General features: G+C 35.1%; 1 protein-coding gene across 2 annotated transcripts in view; it reads right to left on the reverse strand.

Moving 5' to 3' along the window:
- LOC150097986 (protein mothers against dpp-like) overlaps positions 1-25,111 on the reverse strand; it is a 139,281-nt gene extending 114,170 nt beyond the window's left edge. Inside the window, exons 1-2 of one of the 2 annotated variants that reach the window (XM_090406493.1) lie at positions 24,810-25,111; positions 2,161-2,443 (exon numbers count right to left, since the gene is read on the reverse strand). In XM_090406493.1, coding sequence (XP_090262619.1) covers positions 2,161-2,391 — 231 coding nt within the window. In that variant the 5' untranslated portion in view covers positions 2,392-2,443; positions 24,810-25,111. Of the gene's footprint in view, positions 1-2,160; positions 2,444-24,809 lie in introns of those variants that run through there. The other variant, XM_090406494.1, reaches the window with a different exon arrangement.
- Between the last annotated feature and the right edge of the window lie 319 nt (positions 25,112-25,430).

The following is a 25,430-nucleotide window of genomic DNA, read 5'->3' on the forward strand; positions in this document are numbered from 1 at the left end:
TGCTGCCTAAGAACACAATGTACAGTTCTAACCTTTTTTTAATTCAAAAATGCTAAAAATCCTCTGTATCTGTCAACACTGCTAGTATTAAAAAAAATTCTGTTGAGTATTTTTGAAAGCACAAAGAAACCATTTCTCATAATGCCTACATCTTTATATGTTTCACAAACAGAAATTTTTCTGTTATTGCCTTCTTTTTTGGACTATAATAATACATATAAGCCATAAGAATGCTTTACTTAAAAGATGTTTCCTATTCCAAAGTGCCAAACTGAGTTGTCTACAATTCAGAAACAGCAGCTGTTTTTGGATATTTCCAGCATCACTTCATTAATATGATGTTGGACTGTATTGTTACTCAGTGGAATATTTTTTCATTTTTTTTTATTGAATGTTCCATTTTCATGACAGACCTTATAATTTCTCATACTGCTAACAGAATCAATTGCCCTGTACACCTGGGAAGCTTATAAGAGGCTTCCAAGTCTTTGTTAGTATTTCTAGAAAGAAACAAAGTTTCAAAAATAATTTTAAACCAGTTGTAACCATTTCATAAATTTTTCTTTAAGCCATTTGAAATATTCCAAATTCTTGTCTTTATAACTAGGCTGCATCCTTTCCAGATGGTATTTCATCTGTATTTCATCTTTGATGGTTTCACAGCATCGGACATTCTCATATAAGAAAGTCAGAATGATTTGTTGCCATGGAAAGAAATAAATCCCAATGTTAAATATTTTTGAGAATATAAATAACACCTCTTTTCTGGGAGCAACATGGTATCAGAATTATAATATTTATAATAATTTGATAATAATATTTGTTAGTTATTACAAATTATAATAATTTGTAATAACTAACTTCACATCTCACAATGTTGAACATGCACATGCATGAAATGTTTAGACTAACTATCGTAACACTGTGAGATGTGAAGTTAGCTGTGAGAGATCAGTCAGTTGATGGCAGCACACTGCATGTGTATGATGAGAAATCAGCATTTGCTGAATATCCCTGATACCTATCAGGGATATTCAGCAAATTTCAGTTTCAGTTTGACAATCTTCAGTTTGACAATTTAGTATGCAAATTTTACCACTGGGTGGTAAAATTTGCATACTAAATTGTCAAACTGAAGATTTACAAGACAATGTTCTAGATTATATTTTTAAATAATTATATTAGTTATATTTTTAATTATAGCAGTTACCATAGAAGATAAACATAAGAACTGACAATATTGGAGTCTTGGCAAATAACTGACTAATCTGGAAAAAAACTGGCAGTTAGTAATAGTGTAAACCTATTATGTAGTGCTATCATAGTATTCTCTAGATCTCTTGATGGTACATATGAGGAATTTTCTTATGACTTTTAACCAAAACTATAATTCTAATGTGACTTCGATTTTCTTGAGTATCACTTGAATGCTGTGGTGCTTTGACCAAGACTTTTTTAGTTTGGTGAATATTATAGTCAAGTAATAACAGTGTTTGCTGCAGTGAGAATGGGGTATAGTATATTTCCATATAACTGCATGTAGAATGAACCAGTCCAAATCATGCCCTGCAAGTTCAAACTTTCAATAATAATTTTAATATATATATATTATCTATCAGAAAGGATATTTTATTCATGAGTACTTTGTCAGAACACAAAGTTCTGCTTTTTTTTACTGGTGCAGGAGGACAGATCTCATTAATGTTAGTAGGTTGTTAGTCTGAAGTACTGAGAAGCATGAAAGAAAAGAGAAAGGGAAAAATTAGAGTGGATAAAGTTGGAGAAAATGAGTGGCTGATAATGGGGAAATCTCATGAAATCCAAAATGCTATCTTCTACATCAACCACAAAGGATATTTATGAAGTGCAACCTGAATATTTTGTGCACTAATACTCTTAGTTTGTTTTACATATAAGAACAGGCCACCTCATTTCATCTTAATGATAATCTATGAAATGCATTGTTCTAAGAAACTCTCCAAATATGATATGAAACCCTTTACAGATATCACTTATGAAGTAATTTAATGGTAATTCCACAAGATAGGCTGTAGAACCTATACCTGTGGATGAGATTAACATTTGGAAAGAAAGAAAGATTTAGCAAATTAATCAATAACCTAATCACATACATACCCCAATACAATGATGCTAACTTACTTGGAGTCTTCCATCCAACGAACGTGGTATGGTTACACATTTACTAGGTTGACCTGGACAACTAAGAGCTTTTTCGAGATCTTCTATTGCTCCTTTTTTTTTCTTCAGCTTTTTCACTAAAGAGTCAACTGCTTTTTCAGCCCATTTTTCTTCTTCGTCTCCTTGCTTCCATCCTAAAAGTTTCTTAACTGCTGGACTTGTAAATGAGAACAGACTATTGAGTGTTGTCATGGCTGCACAGACTTTGCACACAAAACTTGCAAGGACTTTTACACCATAATTTCTATTAAATAAAAAAATAAAAATAACTGAAAAATGCAACATAAATACACATATTCACAAGAATAAATAATAGTTTTTATTATTGCAAATATTTTGACCAGAAACTAACTGGCCATCATCAATGCATGATGGCCAGTTAGTTTCTGGTCAAAATATTTGCAATAATAAAAACATCATCACAGGACGAAGATAGAACAAAGAACATTAATCCTATTTACACATACTGGAGTGCCACCTTATGGGTGTTTACAAAATAAAATAAGAATACAATTAAAACTAAAATTAAATTAAATGATTTGAAATAAAAATTAAGATAATTGAATGATATAGCATTATATTAAAAAAAAAAGGGGGGGGCACTATTGCTCGCCATTTATGAGGATGAGACTCTCTTAAATCTTGACAACAGAGAATCAGTTATTTTGTGCTTCCACATTCTCTTTAAATAACCTCAAGCCTAACCCTGCACTGATATAAAAAGGTGAATATCTAATCAGAGGATATTGTGGACAGTGTCTCCACTCCATGCTGAGCAAGACCAGATTTTTCAGGTTTATTGTTGATATAATGAATTGAGCACCATCCAATATATCATACTACAGAATAGCTTTACCTCAAGGAAGTTTAAACCCATCCTGGACATTTACAAACTTGGAAACCCTGAACCTGTATGGCAAGTCCCTATCGTATACATCACGAGCATCTCGGAGACGATCAAAGATCATGAAAAGATACAATTTAGTTCCTACATTCTTCCTTATCAACAAACTCTATCCACAACAAATATACAGACCCCCCCCTCTCCCTCCCTGGTGTTTACCAGGTTTAGTGTGTGTCTCCATTCATGCTTTGGACAAACAGTGTGCTGTCAAAAAATGACTACAAGAACATCAATTGTATATCAACAACAATAAACCTGAAATATCTGGCTTTGCTCAGCATGGAGTGGACATTGACCACAATATTCTCTGGTCCAATACTCATCTTTTACATCAGTGCAGGTTTAAGTTTGAGTGGTTATTTAAAGAGTGCTGAAGCACTTCTACACAGCCCAAACTTAAATCAGAATAACTGTCTCTCTGTTGCCAAGATTTACGAGAGTCTCATCCTGATAAATGGCAAGCAATGGTGTGGTTCCTAGCACTCTTTTTTCTTTTTTTTAATATACTGCTGTCATTCAATTAATTATCTAAATTTTGTTAATTTTAATTTCAAATCACTTAATTTAATTTTGGCTTTAATTGTAATCTTGTTTTGTAACCACCCCAAAGGTGGCAGTGGCTCAACTCTGTAAGCAGAATTAACATTTCTTGTTCTAGCTTCACCTTGTGATTATGTTGATACGCTAATAATGATGGCCAGTTAGTTTCCAGTAGAAATTTTTTCAGTAATAAAAACTATTATTTATTCTTGTGAATACATGGATCTAATAAATTTTATTATGTCACAAGTGCTATTAAAAGCTCATATAAATAAGTTTGATTAAAAAATATACTGAATATCTCCCCTTTTTGTTCTAATTCATATTTAAATAAAATCAAAATGTAAAAATTACATAAGTTAGTAATTTTGTAACTGCAAATGAATAATTGCATACATTGAAAATTATGATATTAATTGTGAATTAAGATAACTGCAGAGTAATTTTAAAATTACTTCACAATTCATATCCTAAATTAAGAATATACAAGTAATTCCTTTACTCTCTCATTCTTCATGGTTAAAAGATTCCCTGAATACAAAATGAGAACAATTTTCTAACATAAAACAGCTGAAATGTCCAGGGTAGAGGAAATACTTTCTGCATTAGCCTACATAACATCACTGAAATTTCAAGTTATAATACTGAATGTAGCATAGTTATTTTATTTTCTACTTTAAATTAACTTCTTTTTCCAACTGTCCTGAAATTTATGTAAACTGTTACGCTTCTAGTTTAAAAACCATTCTGAACTTTTTGCAATTTCCTCTTCCTTCCTATCTTCATTTGCTGCCAAATCATCATAAATACTATGCACTTTTGCTTGAATTGTAGGCAAGATATACACATCCATTCACTCCTTTCCATAATGGTATTTTGGTAAGTTGTATAGAAAACACTGCAAATTAAGCACTTTTCACATCATTTATTTAAGAAACTGGTACAAGACATGGATTTATTCAGTCCAATTGCATAACTGATATCAACAGCTATTTCTTGAACAAAATCCATTTTTACTTCAATATAAAAAATAACTTATTTCTTAGCACTAGAACTTGTAAGAAGACTTGGAATAATGCAATTGGAATAATGGAAAAGAGGCAAAAGCCATTCCCAAATGCACAACAACAATATGGAACATCAACTCACTGCAAGGTTGCATAGAAAATATGGCTCTACCTGATGAGAAGTGACTTGTGATACAAGATTTTCATACATCGCTATGATCTTCTTCTGCATTTTATACAACGTGGGTGTTTTATCAATGGTCAAATTACCAAGATTATTCACACTGCACTTAGTATTCATTTTAAAATGTATAAATTTATAGAATACACTAATTGGAAGCATGCTTAATTAATGTGAAGATTGTGAATGATATGTTAGCAGAAATGTGTGAGGAGAAAGGAGTGCAGTTTGTTATGTATGGAATGAGTTCGAACTGAACTGGATGAATTGAACTGTATAAGAGTGTTGGACTGCATTTGAATGATTTTGGTGCAAGTCATCAGAGATTGCTGCTGGAAGGGAGAGTAATGAGTGCAGAGAATGAATCTGAACAAATAAGAAGCGATGTAAAAGAGCAGGAAAGTAAGAAAAGAGAGATTGAAGTGATGGTTATGAATGAAGAACTAGGTAGCAAGAGTATAGAGAATGAGAGAACAAGTGCGCAAGACAAACAAGGAGGCTCAGGGTGGACAGGGGAACACAACGTGAGAAAGGTTGATGCTCCAAGAGGATGTGAATGAGTGTATAGAAAAAAGGGAAAGGGAAGGGGATGACTGGGATCAAGAGAAAACAGTTGGATTTGAAGGAGGTTCTAATATGAATATGGAAAAAAATGGCTCGAGTTAAGTATGGAGAGGTCACATCTGATAAGTCATATCAGTAAAAGTTGTCACAGATCCAGGAATGAGCTGTTAGTGTTTATATACAAATGCCAGAAGTGTAAAAAACAAGGCAAATAAAATTGTTGCATTAAATGAGTCTGTTTTGGGTGAAATAAATGAGACGTGGTTGGATGAGGATGACATTTTGAAAGGAATAGAGATGGAGGGGTACGATGTGTTTCGTGAAGATAGCAAAGATAAAAAGAGAGGGGGGGGAGTGCTACTGATGATAGAGAAAGAATTATGTCCATACAAGGTAGGGTTGCAAGAGGGAAATAGTGGCAGTAGTGAATAGAAAGAGACAGAGGTGAGTAGAATGAAATACTAGTTGGATGTTGTTATAGACCTGGTGATGTGGATGGTAACAACCATGAAATGTATAATCAAATTAGCCAAGCAAATAAGAAAAGGGTAATCATTATGGGTGATTTCAATTATGGCAATATAGACTGGGATGATGAGATAGCAACTAGAAATAAAGAAAATGAGTTTCGTGTTTTTGAGAGACAACTACCTCAGGCAGTATATAACAGAGGGCACATGACGATTGAGGGTCTTGGATTCAATCATCTCATCATAGGATGTTACTATAAATGAGGTCAAATCATCCTCCCAGTTGGTCAGAGTGATTACCTAGATGGTTGTCAGCAGTGTGAAAACTTCTGTGAGGAAAAGATTTATGTGGAACTACAAGACTGGTGATTATGAGAAACTCAGGAGACAGCTCGCAGGTGTAGCATGGAATGAGGAGCTGGATGGAAAAGAGATCAATGCTGCTTGGGTGATATTCAAAAACTATCTAGTAGAAGCAATGTCTAAATGTAAGTCAAGGTTCAGAAGGTTAAATAAAGTAGGTATGAAATGGGTGAATGAAGAGATTAAGCATGTGATACAGAGGGAAAACACATTATGGAGGCAACATAAGAGTGGTAATAATCGATTCCACAAGGATTACAAAAGAACAAGAAAGGAAGGTGACTTGGTTGGTAAAGGTAGCAAAAGCGAATTATGAGCAGCAGTTAGCTATTGAAGCCAAAAAAAAAAAAAAAAAAAAGAATGATTATGGAAGGATGACAATGATTAAAGAAAACGGTATAAGAACAACTACTGTGGAGGATATAGTTGAGATATTTAAGAGCAGTTCATAAAGGTCTTTCATTCTTGTAAATGTGACATCACAGAGTTTGATAGCAGTTGAAGGTGAGAAGGAGAGACTAAGTGAGAAAGAGGTACATGGGGAATTGAGCAAACGTGAAGTTAATAAGGTTATGGGACTTGATAATATATTACCACGTATTTCGAGGGAATGTGTCAATGAGTTGGCATCTGCACTGACATATTTGTTTAATATGAGTCTTGCACTGGGTCAAGTTCCAAAGGAATGGAAGGAAGGCAAGATGCTGCTGCTTCATAAGGGAGGTGACAGAACTCAAGTATCAAATTATAGGCCTATCTGTGTGTCAGCTATTGTGGTTAAAATGTTGGAGAGGCTGGTAAGAATCAGGATCCAGAATTAGGTTGACAGCAGTGGTATTATCTTTGAAGGACAGCATGGATTTGATAAAGGGAGGTCATATTTTAATAATCTACTTACTTATTACAATAATGTGATAGCTTCATTGGACAAAGGAGATGGATACACAGTAGTATACTTAAGATTTTACAAAGGCTTTTGATAGATTACCGCATGATAAATTGATAGTCAAACTAGAGCGGATGGGGTTGGATATCAGACTAGTGCATTAGATTGGAGATTGGCTATTATTATTATTATTATTTCGGGCTCCCCCATACACAACTTGCTGATACCTATCTGATAGGTATCAGCAAGTTGTGTATGGGGGAGCAATATCTTGGAAGATGAAAGTCACTAGTGGTGTGCCTCAGGTTTCTGTTTTAGGGCCATTGTTGTTTAACCTGTATGTTAATGATATTGGGGAAGATATGGATGGGGATATTCAGTTGTTTGCAGATGATGCAAAGTTGGGATGAACTATGAGGAGTAGAGCAGATGTTCTGACCTTACAAGAAGACTTGAATAGATTCAGTGAATGAGCACGGGAGATACCAGTTCAATATTGCAATAAACGTAAGGTTTTAAAATTTTTATTATTATTATTATTACCACGGGCTACTCCAGGAGTCCTTAGACTCATCGAGGGATGCCCTAAACATCATGTTCACACAGCTGTTCAACATTCTCACAGTATCTATCATACCTTGCCTTGAACTCGCTCACTGTCATAGCACCCACAACAGACTCTGGCAGTTTATTCCACTCATTTACCACTCTAAAAGTAAAGAACCCAGCTCTAACACCCCTGCTAACCACGCTCTTGCCCAGCTTCCATGGGTGTCCCCTAGTTCTCCCACCACCAGTCCTGATCTCGAAAATATCATCTGAATTAATCCTATAGAATCCTTTTAGCAATTTGAATGTCTCAATCATATCTCCCCTTTTCTGCCTATCAACTAGTTTCTGCAACCCACAAATCTTCAACCTGTTCTCATATGGTTCATTCCATAGACCTGCTATCATCTTAGTCACTTGCCTCTGGATCCTCTCCACTTCCTCCCCATCAAGAAGGAACCGAGGTGACCAAATCTGGGCACAGTAGTTGAGATGAGGTCTTATCAGGGCTCGGTACAGAGGTACAATAACTTGTTTTTCTCTGCTCATCAAGGTATTTTTCAACAACCAAGTGAGTTGATGAGCTGATTTAGCTACTTTCGCAATGTGCCCCCTAAACTTCATCTCCCTATCCACCAACACTCCCAAGTCCCTGGCCTCATCAATCTCTTGGAGTACAGTTCCACCAATGTGGTATACTGCTGCTAATTTTTTCACTCCGAAATGCATAACCTTACATTTTGTCACATTAAATTGACATCCATTCTCCTTAGTCCAAAACTCCAATCTATCTAAGTCATCTTGCAAGACTTTGACATCTTCTGCATTCACTATCGCCCTACCCAACTGTGCATCATCAGCGAACAAATGAACTGTCCCACTTAGACCCTTCCCTATATCGTTAATGAACAGATTAAACAGCAGTGGTCCAATAACAGAACCCTGTGGCACACCACTAGTCACAGGCCATTTTTTGGACTCTACTCCTGAATAAACTACTCTTTGATATCTCTCCATCAACCACCCAGCTATCCATCTCACCAACCCTATATCCATTCCCATATGTTGTAGTTTACGGATTAGAATTCCATGTGGTATCCTGTCAAATGCCTTTGCCAGGTCCAGCAGTATCACTGTAAACCCATTTCCCTTATCCAGTTCAGCCGTCATCACCTTGTTATAAAACTTGAGCAAGTTACTGAGGCATGATCTATCCTTCACAAAGCCATGCTGTCCTCTGTACAGTATCTCATTTTCATCAATCCATTCCTGTATTTTTCCCTTGACTACTTTCTCCAAGACTTTGACAACGATTCCTGATATGCTGATCGGTCGGTAATTTGCAACCATAGTCTTGGATCCTCCTTTATGCAGTGAAACTATTTTCCCCTCTTTCCACGCCTTCGGGACTAAGCCAGACCTGAGACTCAGATTAAACAACATGGTCAAGGGCACTGATAATTCATTAGCCGCTTCATGCAAGACCCATGCCGGTATACCATCCAATCCCACAGATGTATTCACATTAAGGTTCTGTAATAGACTATTCACCTCCACTTCATTCATCACAATTCCCATATAAACTAATGGTTCCTTCATTTTTTCAACGTCACCACCTGGATGATATACTTTTGCAAAGTGCGCGCTCAGTAACTCCACTATATCGACTGGTTCAGTGAACTCTTTACCATCGTCATTCCTTAAAATCATTTTGCCATGTACAGTTTTTTTCTTGCTTGCAGCATATTGAAAGAACTGTTTGGGATTCTCTTTTGCTTGCATAGCTAGTTTCCTTTCATAATCGGCTTTTGCTTTTTTTACCACACTCGTTACTCTTCTGGCCTGTACTTTATACCGTTCATGTGCCTGCAGGTCACCCCTTTCTTTAAATTCCCTCCATAGTTGTTTCTTTTTTTGCAGCTCAATCTTAATAGTGTTATTCATCCATTTAACCCCTCCTTGTTTCACTATTCGGACCTTAGGTATACAATCAGCCATAACCTCCTGTAAATGCTCTTTGATCACTTCCCATGCTCTATCGACGTCCAGCCCTTGCAGTTGTACATGCCATGGCACTGATCCAAGCAATCTCCTAAGCATTTGGGAAACAAAGATGAGATGTAGAATTTACACTTGGTGGGGATATATTGTTAGAGATGGAGGAAGTAAGAGATTTTGGGGTGATGGTGAATAAGGATCTAAAATTTAGAGGACACACTGGCAAAATTGTGAGGGCAACACAACAAATTCTGGGAACAATGTGGAATACACTGACTTGTAGAAATAAGGAGATTCTTGTTCCATTGTAAAAGGCCTTGATTAGGCCACATATGGACTACTGTGCACAGATTTGGTCACCTGGTTTTCAAAAGGACAAAGAGATGTTGGAAAGGGTCCAGAGGCAACTGACTAAGGTAGTTTCTGATATCTGAAATGTTGAATACGAGGAAAAGTTGAGAAGATGCAATTTACACAGTCTAGTGGATAGGAGGAAGAGGGGTGATATGATAGAGACGTACAAGTTGGTAAGAGGTTGTTATAGGATAAATGTTGAAGAGGTTTTTCATAAAATGCTGGGAGATCAGGGGAGAACAAGAGGTCATCCCTGGAAGCTGTTTTTTGCATGCAGAGTTATGAATGATTGGAATGCCTTGAGGAAACTCCATGCGAATAAATAAATAAAATTTAGTAGGGTTTCTTTTACTACTCTCTACTGTTTTTAAGCTTTGGTTATCAACTTTACTAATTATTCTATGCATTCCAATGATATTTTTGCGCACTCCATGATTAGCACTTGCTTTAATTCTTCCTAGTTTGAAATGTGATGCCATTGAATTTGATCTTCCAATTCATACCACATATTTTTGATGACATTAATATCCAATAACTATGGAGACAAGAAAAGCACAAGAGCAGCCATGTGCTTTGGATTATTATCTTGAGAGAAATGGAAGGTATCTAGAATCACCAAATTCTGTCTTTAACCATCAATCAATCAAATGTAAATTTCCGAGGGCTGAGGACACCATGCAATACTTGCCGATCACTACCACCCCCATCACTATGCATTATCACAGCTTTCAGGTTTTTAAGTTTCAACTCCTTGTTTTAGTTTTTTCCATATTATTCTGTCATCTGATCCTTGTACAATATCTTTCATCATGCTCAGTCAAATTCTTGCTAATTTTTATTTTTTTATAAATTCAATTTTCATTTTTGTACTATTTTATTATACAGTATATATTCTTAAGAAAAATATTAAAGAAAGTGTACAGAATTTGAGACTTCTATATGCATTCCATTTATACTGACAACAATCTGAAACACAAGGCTGCTCTTGTGAAGGAATGGATACTGTGCTTGAAAGTGACAGAAACACTTCCCCATAGTTGACAGATATTAATGTCACTGAAAATATGTGGCATGAATTGGAAGGTTGGATTCAGCAGCATCCCATTTCAAACAAGGAAGAATTAACACAAGTGCTAATCACAGAGCAGCAAAAAAAAAATCATTGCAATACACAGAAAAATTAGTAAAATTGATTACTAATATATTAAAAGCAGGTAGAGAATAGTAAAGGAACCCTACTAAATATTAAAATGACATTTAATTATAATTAGTATAAAAACTTAAGTGGATGAGTTTAACTGTGAGCATAAATTTTAAGACACTGACTTTGTTCTGATTTTTTTTATGCAATACTTCATTAGTTTACCCATATTTTAATGTAAATGATTTCTGAGTAAACTATTTAAGAGCTCATAAAATGCAATCAGATAATTCTGCAATTCTAGAATGAATTTTGTTACAAAATGTACTTGACTGTAAGCCAGACGATTCTAACTGTGAGAAATAAAACATACCAATACTTCAAAAACTTGTAGTCATTTCAAGTGAAAATTTTGTTTAATGTATTGTAGTATGGCATACTGCTTTTGAAAAATAAAAGGCACAATTTATTTGAAATGATGCTGTTCACAACAATAATCATGCTGGTCAATAAACTTTATTTTTGGCAACTGAAATTAATAATTTAGGTGATCTGTATTGTATCTCAACATGCTGAATGTTGAGATACAATACAGATCTTTGATCCCATCTTTGATCACTTCCCATGCTCTATCGACGTCCAGCCCTTGCAGTTGTACATGCCATGGCACTGATCCAAGCAATCTCCTAAGCATTTGGGAAACAAAGATGAGATGTAGAATTTACACTTGGTGGGGATATATTGTTAGAGATGGAGGAAGTAAGAGATTTTGGGGTGATGGTGAATAAGGATCTAAAATTTAGAGGACACACTGGCAAAATTGTGAGGGCAACACAACAAATTCTGGGAACAATGTGGAATACACTGACTTGTAGAAATAAGGAGATTCTTGTTCCATTGTAAAAGGCCTTGATTAGGCCACATATGGACTACTGTGCACAGATTTGGTCACCTGGTTTTCAAAAGGACAAAGAGATGTTGGAAAGGGTCCAGAGGCAACTGACTAAGGTAGTTTCTGATATCTGAAATGTTGAATACGAGGAAAAGTTGAGAAGATGCAATTTACACAGTCTAGTGGATAGGAGGAAGAGGGGTGATATGATAGAGACGTACAAGTTGGTAAGAGGTTGTTATAGGATAAATGTTGAAGAGGTTTTTCATAAAATGCTGGGAGATCAGGGGAGAACAAGAGGTCATCCCTGGAAGCTGTTTTTTGCATGCAGAGTTATGAATGATTGGAATGCCTTGAGGAAACTCCATGCGAATAAATAAATAAAATTTAGTAGGGTTTCTTTTACTACTCTCTACTGTTTTTAAGCTTTGGTTATCAACTTTACTAATTATTCTATGCATTCCAATGATATTTTTGCGCACTCCATGATTAGCACTTGCTTTAATTCTTCCTAGTTTGAAATGTGATGCCATTGAATTTGATCTTCCAATTCATACCACATATTTTTGATGACATTAATATCCAATAACTATGGAGACAAGAAAAGCACAAGAGCAGCCATGTGCTTTGGATTATTATCTTGAGAGAAATGGAAGGTATCTAGAATCACCAAATTCTGTCTTTAACCATCAATCAATCAAATGTAAATTTCCGAGGGCTGAGGACACCATGCAATACTTGCCGATCACTACCACCCCCATCACTATGCATTATCACAGCTTTCAGGTTTTTAAGTTTCAACTCCTTGTTTTAGTTTTTTCCATATTATTCTGTCATCTGATCCTTGTACAATATCTTTCATCATGCTCAGTCAAATTCTTGCTAATTTTTATTTTTTTATAAATTCAATTTTCATTTTTGTACTATTTTATTATACAGTATATATTCTTAAGAAAAATATTAAAGAAAGTGTACAGAATTTGAGACTTCTATATGCATTCCATTTATACTGACAACAATCTGAAACACAAGGCTGCTCTTGTGAAGGAATGGATACTGTGCTTGAAAGTGACAGAAACACTTCCCCATAGTTGACAGATATTAATGTCACTGAAAATATGTGGCATGAATTGGAAGGTTGGATTCAGCAGCATCCCATTTCAAACAAGGAAGAATTAACACAAGTGCTAATCACAGAGCAGCAAAAAAAAAATCATTGCAATACACAGAAAAATTAGTAAAATTGATTACTAATATATTAAAAGCAGGTAGAGAATAGTAAAGGAACCCTACTAAATATTAAAATGACATTTAATTATAATTAGTATAAAAACTTAAGTGGATGAGTTTAACTGTGAGCATAAATTTTAAGACACTGACTTTGTTCTGATTTTTTTTATGCAATACTTCATTAGTTTACCCATATTTTAATGTAAATGATTTCTGAGTAAACTATTTAAGAGCTCATAAAATGCAATCAGATAATTCTGCAATTCTAGAATGAATTTTGTTACAAAATGTACTTGACTGTAAGCCAGACGATTCTAACTGTGAGAAATAAAACATACCAATACTTCAAAAACTTGTAGTCATTTCAAGTGAAAATTTTGTTTAATGTATTGTAGTATGGCATACTGCTTTTGAAAAATAAAAGGCACAATTTATTTGAAATGATGCTGTTCACAACAATAATCATGCTGGTCAATAAACTTTATTTTTGGCAACTGAAATTAATAATTTAGGTGATCTGTATTGTATCTCAACATGCTGAATCCAAAAAATTTTGCATTCAAAAAAACAATTTTTTTTAATATTTAAATGAATGGTGGCATGGCTCGAGAATGACTGAATACAATGGAACCCGTCATGCTTTAAGGAATATATCAAGTTCTATTAAATTTTCAGATGTACTCAGACATCTTTGAATCTCTTTGTTTTTCAATTTATTGTGATGTCACAGTCAAAAGTCATAAAACAAGCATGAAGTGTTTTTGTAGCATATCTGGTTTATTTACAAACATCAAGTTATAACATAACATCACCTGGTATTAAGCACACTTTAATTACTTCATCACATTTTCAATACACTGGGTATGAAACAAAGAAATAAGATTTTACATACAAATATATACACACTGCTTAGAAAGAAGTCAATGGACACCCCATGGACAAGGTGCACTGTGCTAAGTAATGAGTCACATGTTACTAGCCAGTATAAATTGGAGGAATATGATGCTCCCAAGTCTGTGCAACTCTGTTCAAGTGAAATGGCTGCAAGAAGGAAACTGAGTGTGAAAGAGGCATTGTGATAGGGTACAATTTTGCAGGTCTATCTGTTTGGCAAATTGTTGACAAATTGGCCCTCCCAAGTCAACAATCAGTGATACCATACTGAGATGGAAACACAGGGGGTCAACTGCAAGTGCCACCCACAGTGGACAATCCAACACACTTACCGAATGTGACCATGGGGTACTAAGAAGGATAATATGTAAAAACCACCATTGGTTTTTCATATTATGCTTCAAATTATAGGCCAATCTGTATATCTGGAGTTGTGGTGAAGGTACTGGAGATATTGGTGAAAAGTAGGATACACAAATGGGTTGATAACAGCAGTATTCTCTGTGGTTATCAGCATGGGTTTCTTAAAGGGAGATAATATTTCACTAACTTACTTATGTACTATAACAAGGTGACAAATACCTTAGACATGGGAGATGCATATACGGTGGTGTATTTGAATTTTGCAAAGGCTTCTGATAGACTGTCACATGACAAGACTGAAACAGATGGGATTGGATAACAGACTTCTGAGTTTGATCAGTAACTGGCTGTCAGAGGGTATCAAAGTTATATATGGGGATGCAGTATCCCAAAAGAGGAAGGTCACTAGCAGTGGTGAGCTATAAGGGGCTCGCGCGAACCCTTTGTTAAATTTTTCTCAAATTTGCGAGCCCCTTGTTCTTCTTGTTTACTAATCTTGTAGAACTAGAAAATACCACCGTGAATGTATACACGCTACTATAATTGCTACTTTAAATTCATATGGATTTTCTGATAACTATTTAAAAAATCATTTCATTGCATTTTGTTCTGATGGAGCTAGTGTAATGTTAGGAAACAAATCAGGTGTTACAATCAAACTTTACAAAATTTCCCAACGTTGTAATTTGGCATCACGTTCATCGTTTACACTTAGCATTAGACGATTCGATAAAAAACATTAAAGAAATAAATCGTTTTGAAATATTTATGGATAAATTGTATGCTTTTTATCATCAATCACCAAAAAATTAATGAGAATCAAATACGATTGCAAAAGACCTTGGTATTGAAATTTTAAAGATCAGCTGTGTGTTTGGACCATGATGGGCAGCTTGCAGTTTACGAATGGTTCTTGCTTTGTGGGGAAATCACCCAGCTTTATACAAACATTTTACATCGAACGATAAATATAAGAGCTTTTTAAACTGACTTCTCAATTTAGAATTTTTAAAAGATCTAGCATTAATGATTGACATCCTACAGGAATTATCATATCTATCAGAAGCTCTACAAAGTCGCAAGATAAATATTATAAGGGCTAAGTTAGGCTTTTTTTTTTTTTTTTTTGACGATGCGAGCTCTTTGTTAAAATTTCCATAGCTCACCACTGGTCACCAGTGATGTACTGCAGGAGTCAGTTTTGGGACCACTGTTGTTTAGTTTGTATGTTAATGATATTGGGATAGGTTTAACTATTAATATGCAGCTGTTTGCAGATAATGCAAAACTGGGGGGAGCAATGCAGAGTCAAGCATATGTGGCCTTACAAGAGAACTTGAATGGATTGCATGAATGGGCAGATAAGTGAAACTATCAGTTCAATGTTGCAAAGTGTAAGGTTTTGAGATTTGGTAAGCAACAATGGGATGCAAAGTATACACTTCATGGAGAAACTTTAAAGGAAGTAGAGGAGATGAAAGATCTAGGAGTGATGTGGACAAGGACCTGAAATTCATGGGCCACATTGCACAAGTTGTGAAGACATCATATCAGATAATGGCAATGATACAGAGGACCCTGACATGCAGAAATAGAGAGGTTATGATGCAATTGTATAAGGCCTTGATCAGGCTTCATATAGATTACTGTGCACAAATTTGGTCGCCATGTTTTCATGGTGACAAGGATATGTTGGAAAGGGTCCAGAGAAGATTCACAAAAGTGGTCAGTGGTCTTTGGAATGTGGAGTACAAGGACAGATTAAGAGAATGTAAGTTGTAAAGCATCATGAATAGGAGGAAGAAGCAGGGGGGGGAGGGATATGATTGAGACAAATAAGCTAGTCAGGGGTTGTTATCAGGATGACATGGAAGAGATTTTTCATAAAATGGGAGGGGGAGAGTAGAACAAGAGGCCATTGCTGGAAACTCTATAAGGAGGGTGTGAGCAGAGGAGTGAGAACAGGTTCTTTGCATGGAGAGTGGTTGATAAGTGGAATGCATTACCCGAGTGTGTTGTGAATGTAGACACATTGAATCAGTTTAAAGCACAGTTGGATAAGCATTGTGTGCAATAGTGTGTACCTCCCATGATGTGTCTGACTCCATGGAGGTCAGATGTTAATAATAATAATTATCCTTCTATTTGGTTTTATACATTATCCTTTTACAAAAAAAAAAAAGGCTGACTCACTGAATACAGAGTTCCAGGCATCGTCTATATTTTACTGTTTTTGTGTTGTCGAGGTTGTGAGTAATGAGACTGCCAAGATATGTAAACTGCTTTCCTTCAAATATGTGATTTCCTAAATTTATTGAAATTTTTTCTTCATCTTTTCCTATTTTCATTTTTGTTTTGCTTAGATTGATTTTCATTCCAAAAGTTTTCTATTCTTCATTTAAAAATTTTTATTGTTTTTTCCACATTGTTCTTTAGATTCTGCAAGAATATCATCATCTGCATATTTGATGTCAATGATATTCATGATATTTATTTGTAGGCCTGGTTCTTTAGCTTTGGATTTGCATATTTCTTCGAGATAGATAATCAATTTGGTGACAATGAGCAACACTACAATTCCTTTTTCTACTTTGAATTTGTCTTTGTTCATTTTATTAAATTTGACAGTTGCTTTGGTATCTTTATAATAATTCGTAATAAAGGTTTGTAGTTCTGAATCTATGTCAATGGAATCAAATGCTTGTTTGAAGTCAATAAAACTGCAGTATATAGGTAAGTTGTATGCTCAGTACTTTTCAGCCAGACTATTAACTGTAAAAAATGGTCTATAGTAGACCTTCTAGGTCTGAATTCTGCTTCATCTCCTATTGTCTCATTCATTCGAGTCTGGATTCTATTTTGAATAATGGGTGTGAAGATTTTTATAGCTATGAATTAGCAATGTTTCAAACCTTCGTTTACCTCCCTTTTTGAGAATTGGTATTATGATGCCTGTCTTGCAGTCATCTGGAATTTCACCAGTAAATAGCATTTGGTTAAGAAGTTCAAGAAGGAAATTGATGGCTGTTATGCCACCATATTTCCACAGTTCAGTAGGAAGTTCATCATAACCAGGTGACTCAGATAAGTTCATTTGGTTTAGTGCCTTAAAATTTCTTTTATTATGAATGGTACTTTTTCTCTTTCTGTCTCTTTGTGTTTTTCCAGTCTTCTTCCCTTCAGAAAAGTATCTAATAATATCTTTCCAAAATTTTTTTTTATTTCTGGAATTGTTCCGATTTCAATATTGTTTTTATCTTTTGTTTTTAGTGGTCTGTTTTGGGGTGTTTTTGTTAATTATTTTATAATTTTATGCACAGTCTTGCTATCATTCTTTTTACTGGCTTCTTCACACATTTTTGCTTTTTCTTTTAACCAAGAGTATTTAGCAGATCTGCACATTCTATCTACTTTGTTTTATAGTCTTTTATAATATTACTTATTTTCCTCTGTATTTTCTCTGTTCAGAGAATTTTTTGCAGTTCATTTTTCTTCTAAATTTTCCAAAATTTCTGTGGTTATCCACTCATTATTTGCTCTAATTGTGGTACCAAGTTTTTTTTGCAGCATTTACCATAACTGCTCTGCCCATTTTCCATGTATTTTCTACACTGTCAAAGGTTATTTTCTTTAACTCTGTTTCTATTATGTTTCTGCGGTTGTTTTGTATAATTATATCTTTCAGTTTTGTTATGTTAATAATGTTGCTTAGGGTCTTTGGGTTTGCTAATTTTAAATTTCAACTCAATTTTTGCAGCTAGTAATTCATGATAAGAGTCAAAATCTACTTTCTTTAGTGTTCTTACATTTTGGATTGAGAATTATTTACAGTTATTTTTTATCAGAATGTAAATGTCCATGTGTATTTGCATGATGGTCTATGGAAAAACATGGTGTTTGAGATTACAGAAACATGGTGCGATGTTTACAGAATTCCAACAGTCTTTCGCCTATTTCATTTCTCATGTCAACTCCAAATTGCCCATCACATCTTTCATATCTGGTGTAAATCTCCCTATTGGCATTGAGGTCTCCCATTACTATCCTTTTTTTTGTTTATTTTGTCAATAAGGTCCTGTAGTTGCTGGTAGAAAGTATCCAATTCTTCATCTTCATGTGATTGATCTAAAGCATAAATCCGGATAATTTTGAAAAATATATCTTTTTCTTTTCTTTTTAATCTAATTGTTATAATTCTTGGAGGACATGATTCTAAGGTTAAGATGGAGTTCTGCAAGCAATTACTGATTAATATTGCGACTCCCTCTTCTGTGTGTTATCTTCTCTTCCTGAGTAAAATAGTTTTCCATTCTTCAAATAATCCATCTCTTCAATATTAAGAGATGGATTATTTTTTTTGAGCTGACCACATGGCATATTTCTCAACTGTTTCCTGTGATCTAAAAACAATTGCATCAGCTGTCTGGATGCAGTAGCACTATCATGGCTCAGTAATAGTTCTCTATTCATAAGGGGTTTATTGTTGAATTAGGGATATTCAAATCTTGCAGAACTTATGCATTAGTCTTATGTTCTGTCCAATGAATTCTATTTAGTTTCCTGAAGCATTTCATTTCAAAACCCAACAATTTCTGTCATGTATGTATATAAATACGTATTTATATGCATACAAAAACTGTTAATGTATAAATCCCAAAAGCATGAAATACTGCTCCCACATTTGGAGTGGTGCACCTCAATGCTTGATGCTATTCAGGAGAGGGGTAATCAGATTAATTAAAAGTACCCTCTCTATCTCATAGACATTCAGTTTTCAATTATGCCTCTTCTGCAGGTACTTTCATGATTAATACTTTGCTGAATTGGCCACTATTATTTTTCCACTGTCTTCCAGAACAGTAAAAACAAAAATAAGAAGGAAGCATAGGAAGCAATATCCTGCAAAATTTGAGTTAGGTAAACATGAAATTCACCATAAGATGTATAAAAGAATGCTGAAAAAAAAGAAGATATGAAATGTGTTATTGATTCAGGTGAAAGAGACACAGTGCTGATAATCTCCAAGAAACATATTTATTAGAGCAAAATTTATTCATACATGAATCTCTGTGTACAATTCCATTAAAAGAAACAAATGATTGATTAATTGATTGCAATGAGTACACTGGATAGAAAAGCAAAAAAGAATGGGAGGAAAAAAAAAATCATTAACACAACAACACAAGTGTATTGTTTTGGTGGAACCTCCTGAAATTGGTCAAGTCCAAGGAGATATTCATAACATATTAAATGCTGTTTCAGAAGTGACAGGAGTTCCATAAAGATGGCATTTTGAAGCAACTGTGCTTGAAATCACAGCTTTCAACATGTAAGTGGAATATGCTAGCTTTAAACAATCTTCTTCTTCAACCTTCTGGTTCTGTCCACTGCTGGACGAAGGTCTCCCCCATGATTTTCCAGATCACTCGGTTTTCTGCCTCTCCCATCCATCTCACTTCTGCAATTTGTTCCAGTTCATCTCTCCACCTTCTTCTCGGTCTTCTTCTTTCTCTTGCTCCATCCATTTGTCTCCATTGGTTTAAAAAAGCTTTAAACAATATTCAGGTATAAAGAAATATCACTGATGCCTTTTGCAATCAACAGAAACTAGATGTAAAGTTTGGTTTTAAAACTATGTGGGATTTAATATCCCCTTAATTTAAGTAATAGATGTAAAGATTTGTGAGGAGTGTTCTTGCAAAACTATCAAAATACGAAATGTTAATTATGTCAAACAATGTTTTATGCCATTCAAAATATCATTCCAGTTCATCATGTTGTAACAAGTAAATGGTGACCATAAATTTGTTGTATTTGTATTTAATTCCTTTTTTATTTTAACATTTCTGCATTTTTCAATTTTAATTTTTTATGCATTTTCTTTTAATTTTTATAAAACCATATTTTTGCTCCCATAGTGAATGTATATCCATTCTGCTCACAGTCATAGTATTCTGTAGAATTCTAGCCAATATTCTCTAGAATGCTTAGCCAATATCTTTATAAATAATAAAATCTTCATACTGTTTTTTTTTTCTCCAATTAAAAATGAGTTAGTCTCACATTCATATATATTTTATGTGCATAAGTTTCTCCCAGAAACTCGTTTAATGCATTTGCAAGGCAGATTAGTGCATTATGGCATGAGCACATATGAAGTTGGCTGGTGTGAAAATGACATCAGTTAGTGCATCCTGGGACTGCATGGATATGCCATATAACAATGAACTTATCTGATACTTTGTTTAATGTTTTAGGTACTCTTATAACATGCCTGAGAAATGTACATAACTGGATTATATACAATGCTGGTAACATATGTTACAGCTATCAGCTCATCATCAATATGCCCAATGGAAAAAATTACAGCTTTGTAATTATATGCCAGTACTACTATAAATAATAATAAATAAAATAGATGCTCAACTCATAACCTATGCTGGGTTTTTCTATGACAGGGACCTCCAGCCATTTCTTTAAGCTCATTCATTCATCTCTTAAGTCTTCCTGTAACTCTCTTATCATCTCCTGCGATATCATACAGATATTCCTGCCCAATATATATACAGTAATTGTTATATGTATCATCCCATAAATAAATATATCGTGTTACATTTTATAACAAATTCTATTTGTTTAGTAATAGGTAAGATTGGAATTCCAAAGGCACGTACACTTGAATGCAACAAATTTGCAACATCACTTTGCACTAAAACAGTACGTGTTAAAATACAACGTAGATAAATCATTCGATTCCTTATTTGATAAGGAATCGGAGTTAGTATAAGGCATCAAAATAGAGATGGAACAAATCGGCTTCTGTAATTCATGTATACAAATGCCAGAAGTATTAAGAACAAGAAGGAAGAATTTTTGGCCTTGGTTGGCACTTCCAGACCACAGGTTATTGGCATTAGTGAAACATGGCTGACAGAAGATGACACAGCTAGTGGGATTGAATGTGAGGGATATGGTGTGTTCAGGAATGACAAGGAGAATAAAATGGGGGGAGGCGTGTTATTGATGATAGCTGATGAGCTACTGCCAAGGAGAACAGAAGTGGAACTGCAGGACAGAGAAAAGAGCACATTTGAGGCTATTTGGTGTGAGATTGAAACTAGCAGAACAAAATATACAGTTGGGTGCTGCTATGGGCCAGGTGATGGAATAGATGGTGGAGATAGTATGCATAAGCAAATAGAAGAAATGGGTGGAAGGAGGGTAATTATTATGGGAGATTTCAACTATGGTGACATTGATTGGAAGGAGGAGAGGAGACATGGGAAGAAGGAATTGGATTTTATGTGGTTATTAAGGGATAACTATCTGCAAAAGCATGTAATGGAAAATACTAGGGGTCAGAGAGTGCTTGACCTAGTAATTACATCTGAGAATTTGGCTGTAACGAATATGACCACGTTGCCACCAATTGGTGAGAGTGAACATAGGGTCTTGACTTGGGAGGTGGCTAAAGGTGTGGAATTTACAATTAAGACAGGGTACATGTGGAATTATCGGGCTGGTAAGTATGACAAGCTTAGGAGATTGATTGGTTCAGTGCCATGGTATGTAGAACTGCAAGGGCTAGAAGTTGATAGTGCATGGGAGGCAGTTAAGAAGTGTTTGCATGAAGCAATAGCTGACTGTATACCTAGAGTCTGAATAATAAATCAAGTAGGGGATAAATCGATAAATAACACCATTAAGCTTGAACATGAACGGTAAAAAGCACAGGCCAGAAGGATAACGAGTGTGGTAAGAAAAGCAAAAAAGGATTACAAAAGCACAGTGGCCATGCAGGCTAAAGAGAATCCTAAATAGTTTTTTCGATATGTTGCAAGTAAGAGAAAAAATGTATATGGCAGAATGATTTTAAAGAATGCCGATGGTAGGGAGGTAACCGAATCAGTTGATATAGTTGAATTACTGAGCGAGCACTTTGCAAGAGTATATCATCCAGGTGGTGACATTGCAGAAATGAATGAACCATTAGATTATATGGGATTTGTGGTGAATGAGGTGGAGGCGAGTAGTCTATTGCAAAACCTCAATGTCAATACATCTGTGGGATTGGATGGTATACCAGCTCGTGTCGTACGTGAAGCAGCTAAAGAATTGTCAGTACTCTTGACCATTTTGTTTAATTTGAGTCTCGGATCTGGGTTAGTCCCGAGGGGGTGCAAAGAGGGGAAAATAGTTCCACTGCATAAAGGAGGTTCCAAGACTGCTGTTGTAAATTACCGACCGATTAATATATCAGGAATCGTTGTCAAGGTCTTGGAGAAATTAGTCAAGAGAAGACTACAGGATTGGATAGATGAAAATGGGATACTGTATGGGGGACAACATGGTTTTGTGAAGGGTAGATCATGCCTCAGTAACTTGCTCACGTTTTATAACACAGTGACGACTGAACTGGATAAGTGTAATGGGTTTACAGTGATACTGCTGGACCTGGCAAAGGCATTTGACAGGATACCACATGGAACCCTGATCAGTAAACTGGAGCAGATGGGGATGGATATAGGGTTGGTGAGATGGATAGAAGGGTGGTTGATGGAGAGATATCAGAGAGTTATTTATTCAGGAGTGGAGTCCAAAAGACGGCTTGTGACTAGTGGTGTGCCGCAGGGTTCTGTTCTTGGACCACTACTTTTCAATTTGTTCATTAACAATATAGGAAAGGATCTGAGAGGAAGTGTTCACTTGTTTGCTGATGATGCAAAGTTGGGTAGAGCAATAGTGAGTGCACAGGATGTCAAAATTTTGCAACATGATTTGGATAGTTTGGAGGACTGGGCTAAAGAAAATGGATGTCAATTTAATGTGGCAAAGTGTAAGGTTATGCATTTTGGAGTGAAAAGATTAGCAGCAGTATATCACATTGGTGGAACTGTACTCCATGAGATTTGGGAGTGTTGGTGGATAGGGAGTTGAAGTTTAGGGGACACATTGCAAAAGTGACTAAAACAGCTCACCAAATCACTTGGCTTATGAAAAATTACTTTAACATGCAGAGACAAACAAGTTGTTGTTCCTCTGTATCGAGCCTTGATAAGACCCCATCTGGACTTCTGTGCCCAGTTATGGGCACCAGGGTTTCTTCGTGATGGGGAGGAAGTGGAGAGGGTCCAGAGAAAAGTGACCAAGATGATAGCAGGTCTGTGGAATGAACCTTATGAGAACAGGTTGAAGATTTGTGGGTTGCAAAAATTGGTTGATAGGCGGAAAAGGGGTGATATGATTGAGACATTCAAATTACTGAAGGGTTTCTATAAGATTAATCCAGAAGATATTTTTGAGAATAGGACTGGTGGTGGGAGGACTAGGGGCCATACATGGAAGCTGGGCAAGAATGTGGTTAGCAGGGGTGTTAGAGCTAGGTTTTTTACTTGGAGAGTGGTAAATGAGTGGAATAAGCTGCCAGAGTCTGTTGTGGGTGCTATTGACCGTGAATGAGTTCGAGGCGAGGTATGATAGATACTGTGTGAATGTCGAATAGTTGTTCTTGACATGATGTTAGGGCCTCCCTCGATGAGTCTGTCAACTCCTTGGAGTTGCTCGAAATAATAATAATAATAATAATTAAATTGTACAACCGGTATTTCATTCATACTATACACAACAATAATAAAAATAAAACTCTTTTAATTGACTCTCTTGTTATGAAATACTGCAGTTGTTTTCAGAGTGAATGATTTGAAGATTTTACTTTAAATTACAAATATTAGTAATTCACAAGTTTTAGTTATCAAATCCAATTACAAAATAAATCATATATATACATTGCCTGGGGAATGGTTAACTAAATCGTGCTGGGTAACAAACATTTCTAAGTGCTAGGTAAACACAAAATCGAAATCGACATGCAATAACAATCACAGTTTCACTATCGCCAATCGTATCTGCAATCTTTCACCCACACAAACATATTAATAGAAAATTTTACATTCAGATTTAACTCTCCTTTGGCATTTGTATATTATACACAGAACTATTTTCTTTTAACATTTTTGCTCCCCTTTCTCTTTTATTCCCATAAAATATTTCAGTCCTCAAACAACGCGAGAAACAAAATGAAATGTGCCACTTTTCTAAATGAAGCATGTCAATCAGTGCTTACATATACTTTAAAACTAACAGTGATCTGTCTATATTTTGAAGCACACAAGTTCCATAATATGCTACACGATAAGTGATTTGGTTCATCAAAATCTTAACGAGTAATTTTTATCAATTTGGTTATTATTTGTATGACCAGAAAACGTACATACCTTTCTTGTATATTAATTACAACAAAGTCTCAAATGAATAGCATCAAACATTTGACAATAAATTTACATCTGAAGTTCGAAAGTAACAACCACTGAATTTGATCAACAGCTAACAGATTTAAAAGCTTGCAAATGGAACAAGTTTTATGTAAGTCATATTCTTTATTTATTTGTTACTACCGTTGTTAAATTTTCTATATAATTTTGCTATTACATATTACAAAATACTGACAATATAAAGAATGAAAGGGTTCAAGTCTATTTGCATTTAGAACATAACGATTGAAGTTAAAAGGCGACAGTCTGACTAGCAACCGCCTCACAGAAACCTCCAATTATATCCATCCGCAAGTGTTAAAATATATTTCCTTAAGTTACCCTTATTTATGAACGCGTTACTTGGAAACAAAATATAAAACATTCGTTTAATTAATATGATAGGTTTTAAAATAAAACTCAAAATAAAATGTATTTTTAGATCTTACAAGACATTTTTTAGCTTGATGACATTCAGTTGTATTATACTGTACATTGAAATTATTTTATTTATGGCTGCTGAATGTCGGATATGAAAATCTTGTTTGTTAATCGAATTTTTATCATGTATTTAGAGTTTATTCA

The sequence above is a fragment of the Typopeltis vanoorti genome, chromosome 16 (assembly GCF_054136105.1).
Source record: "Typopeltis vanoorti isolate ZY-2024b chromosome 16, IOZ_Tvanoo_1.0, whole genome shotgun sequence".
Lineage (NCBI taxonomy): Eukaryota > Metazoa > Arthropoda > Arachnida > Uropygi > Thelyphonidae > Typopeltis > Typopeltis vanoorti.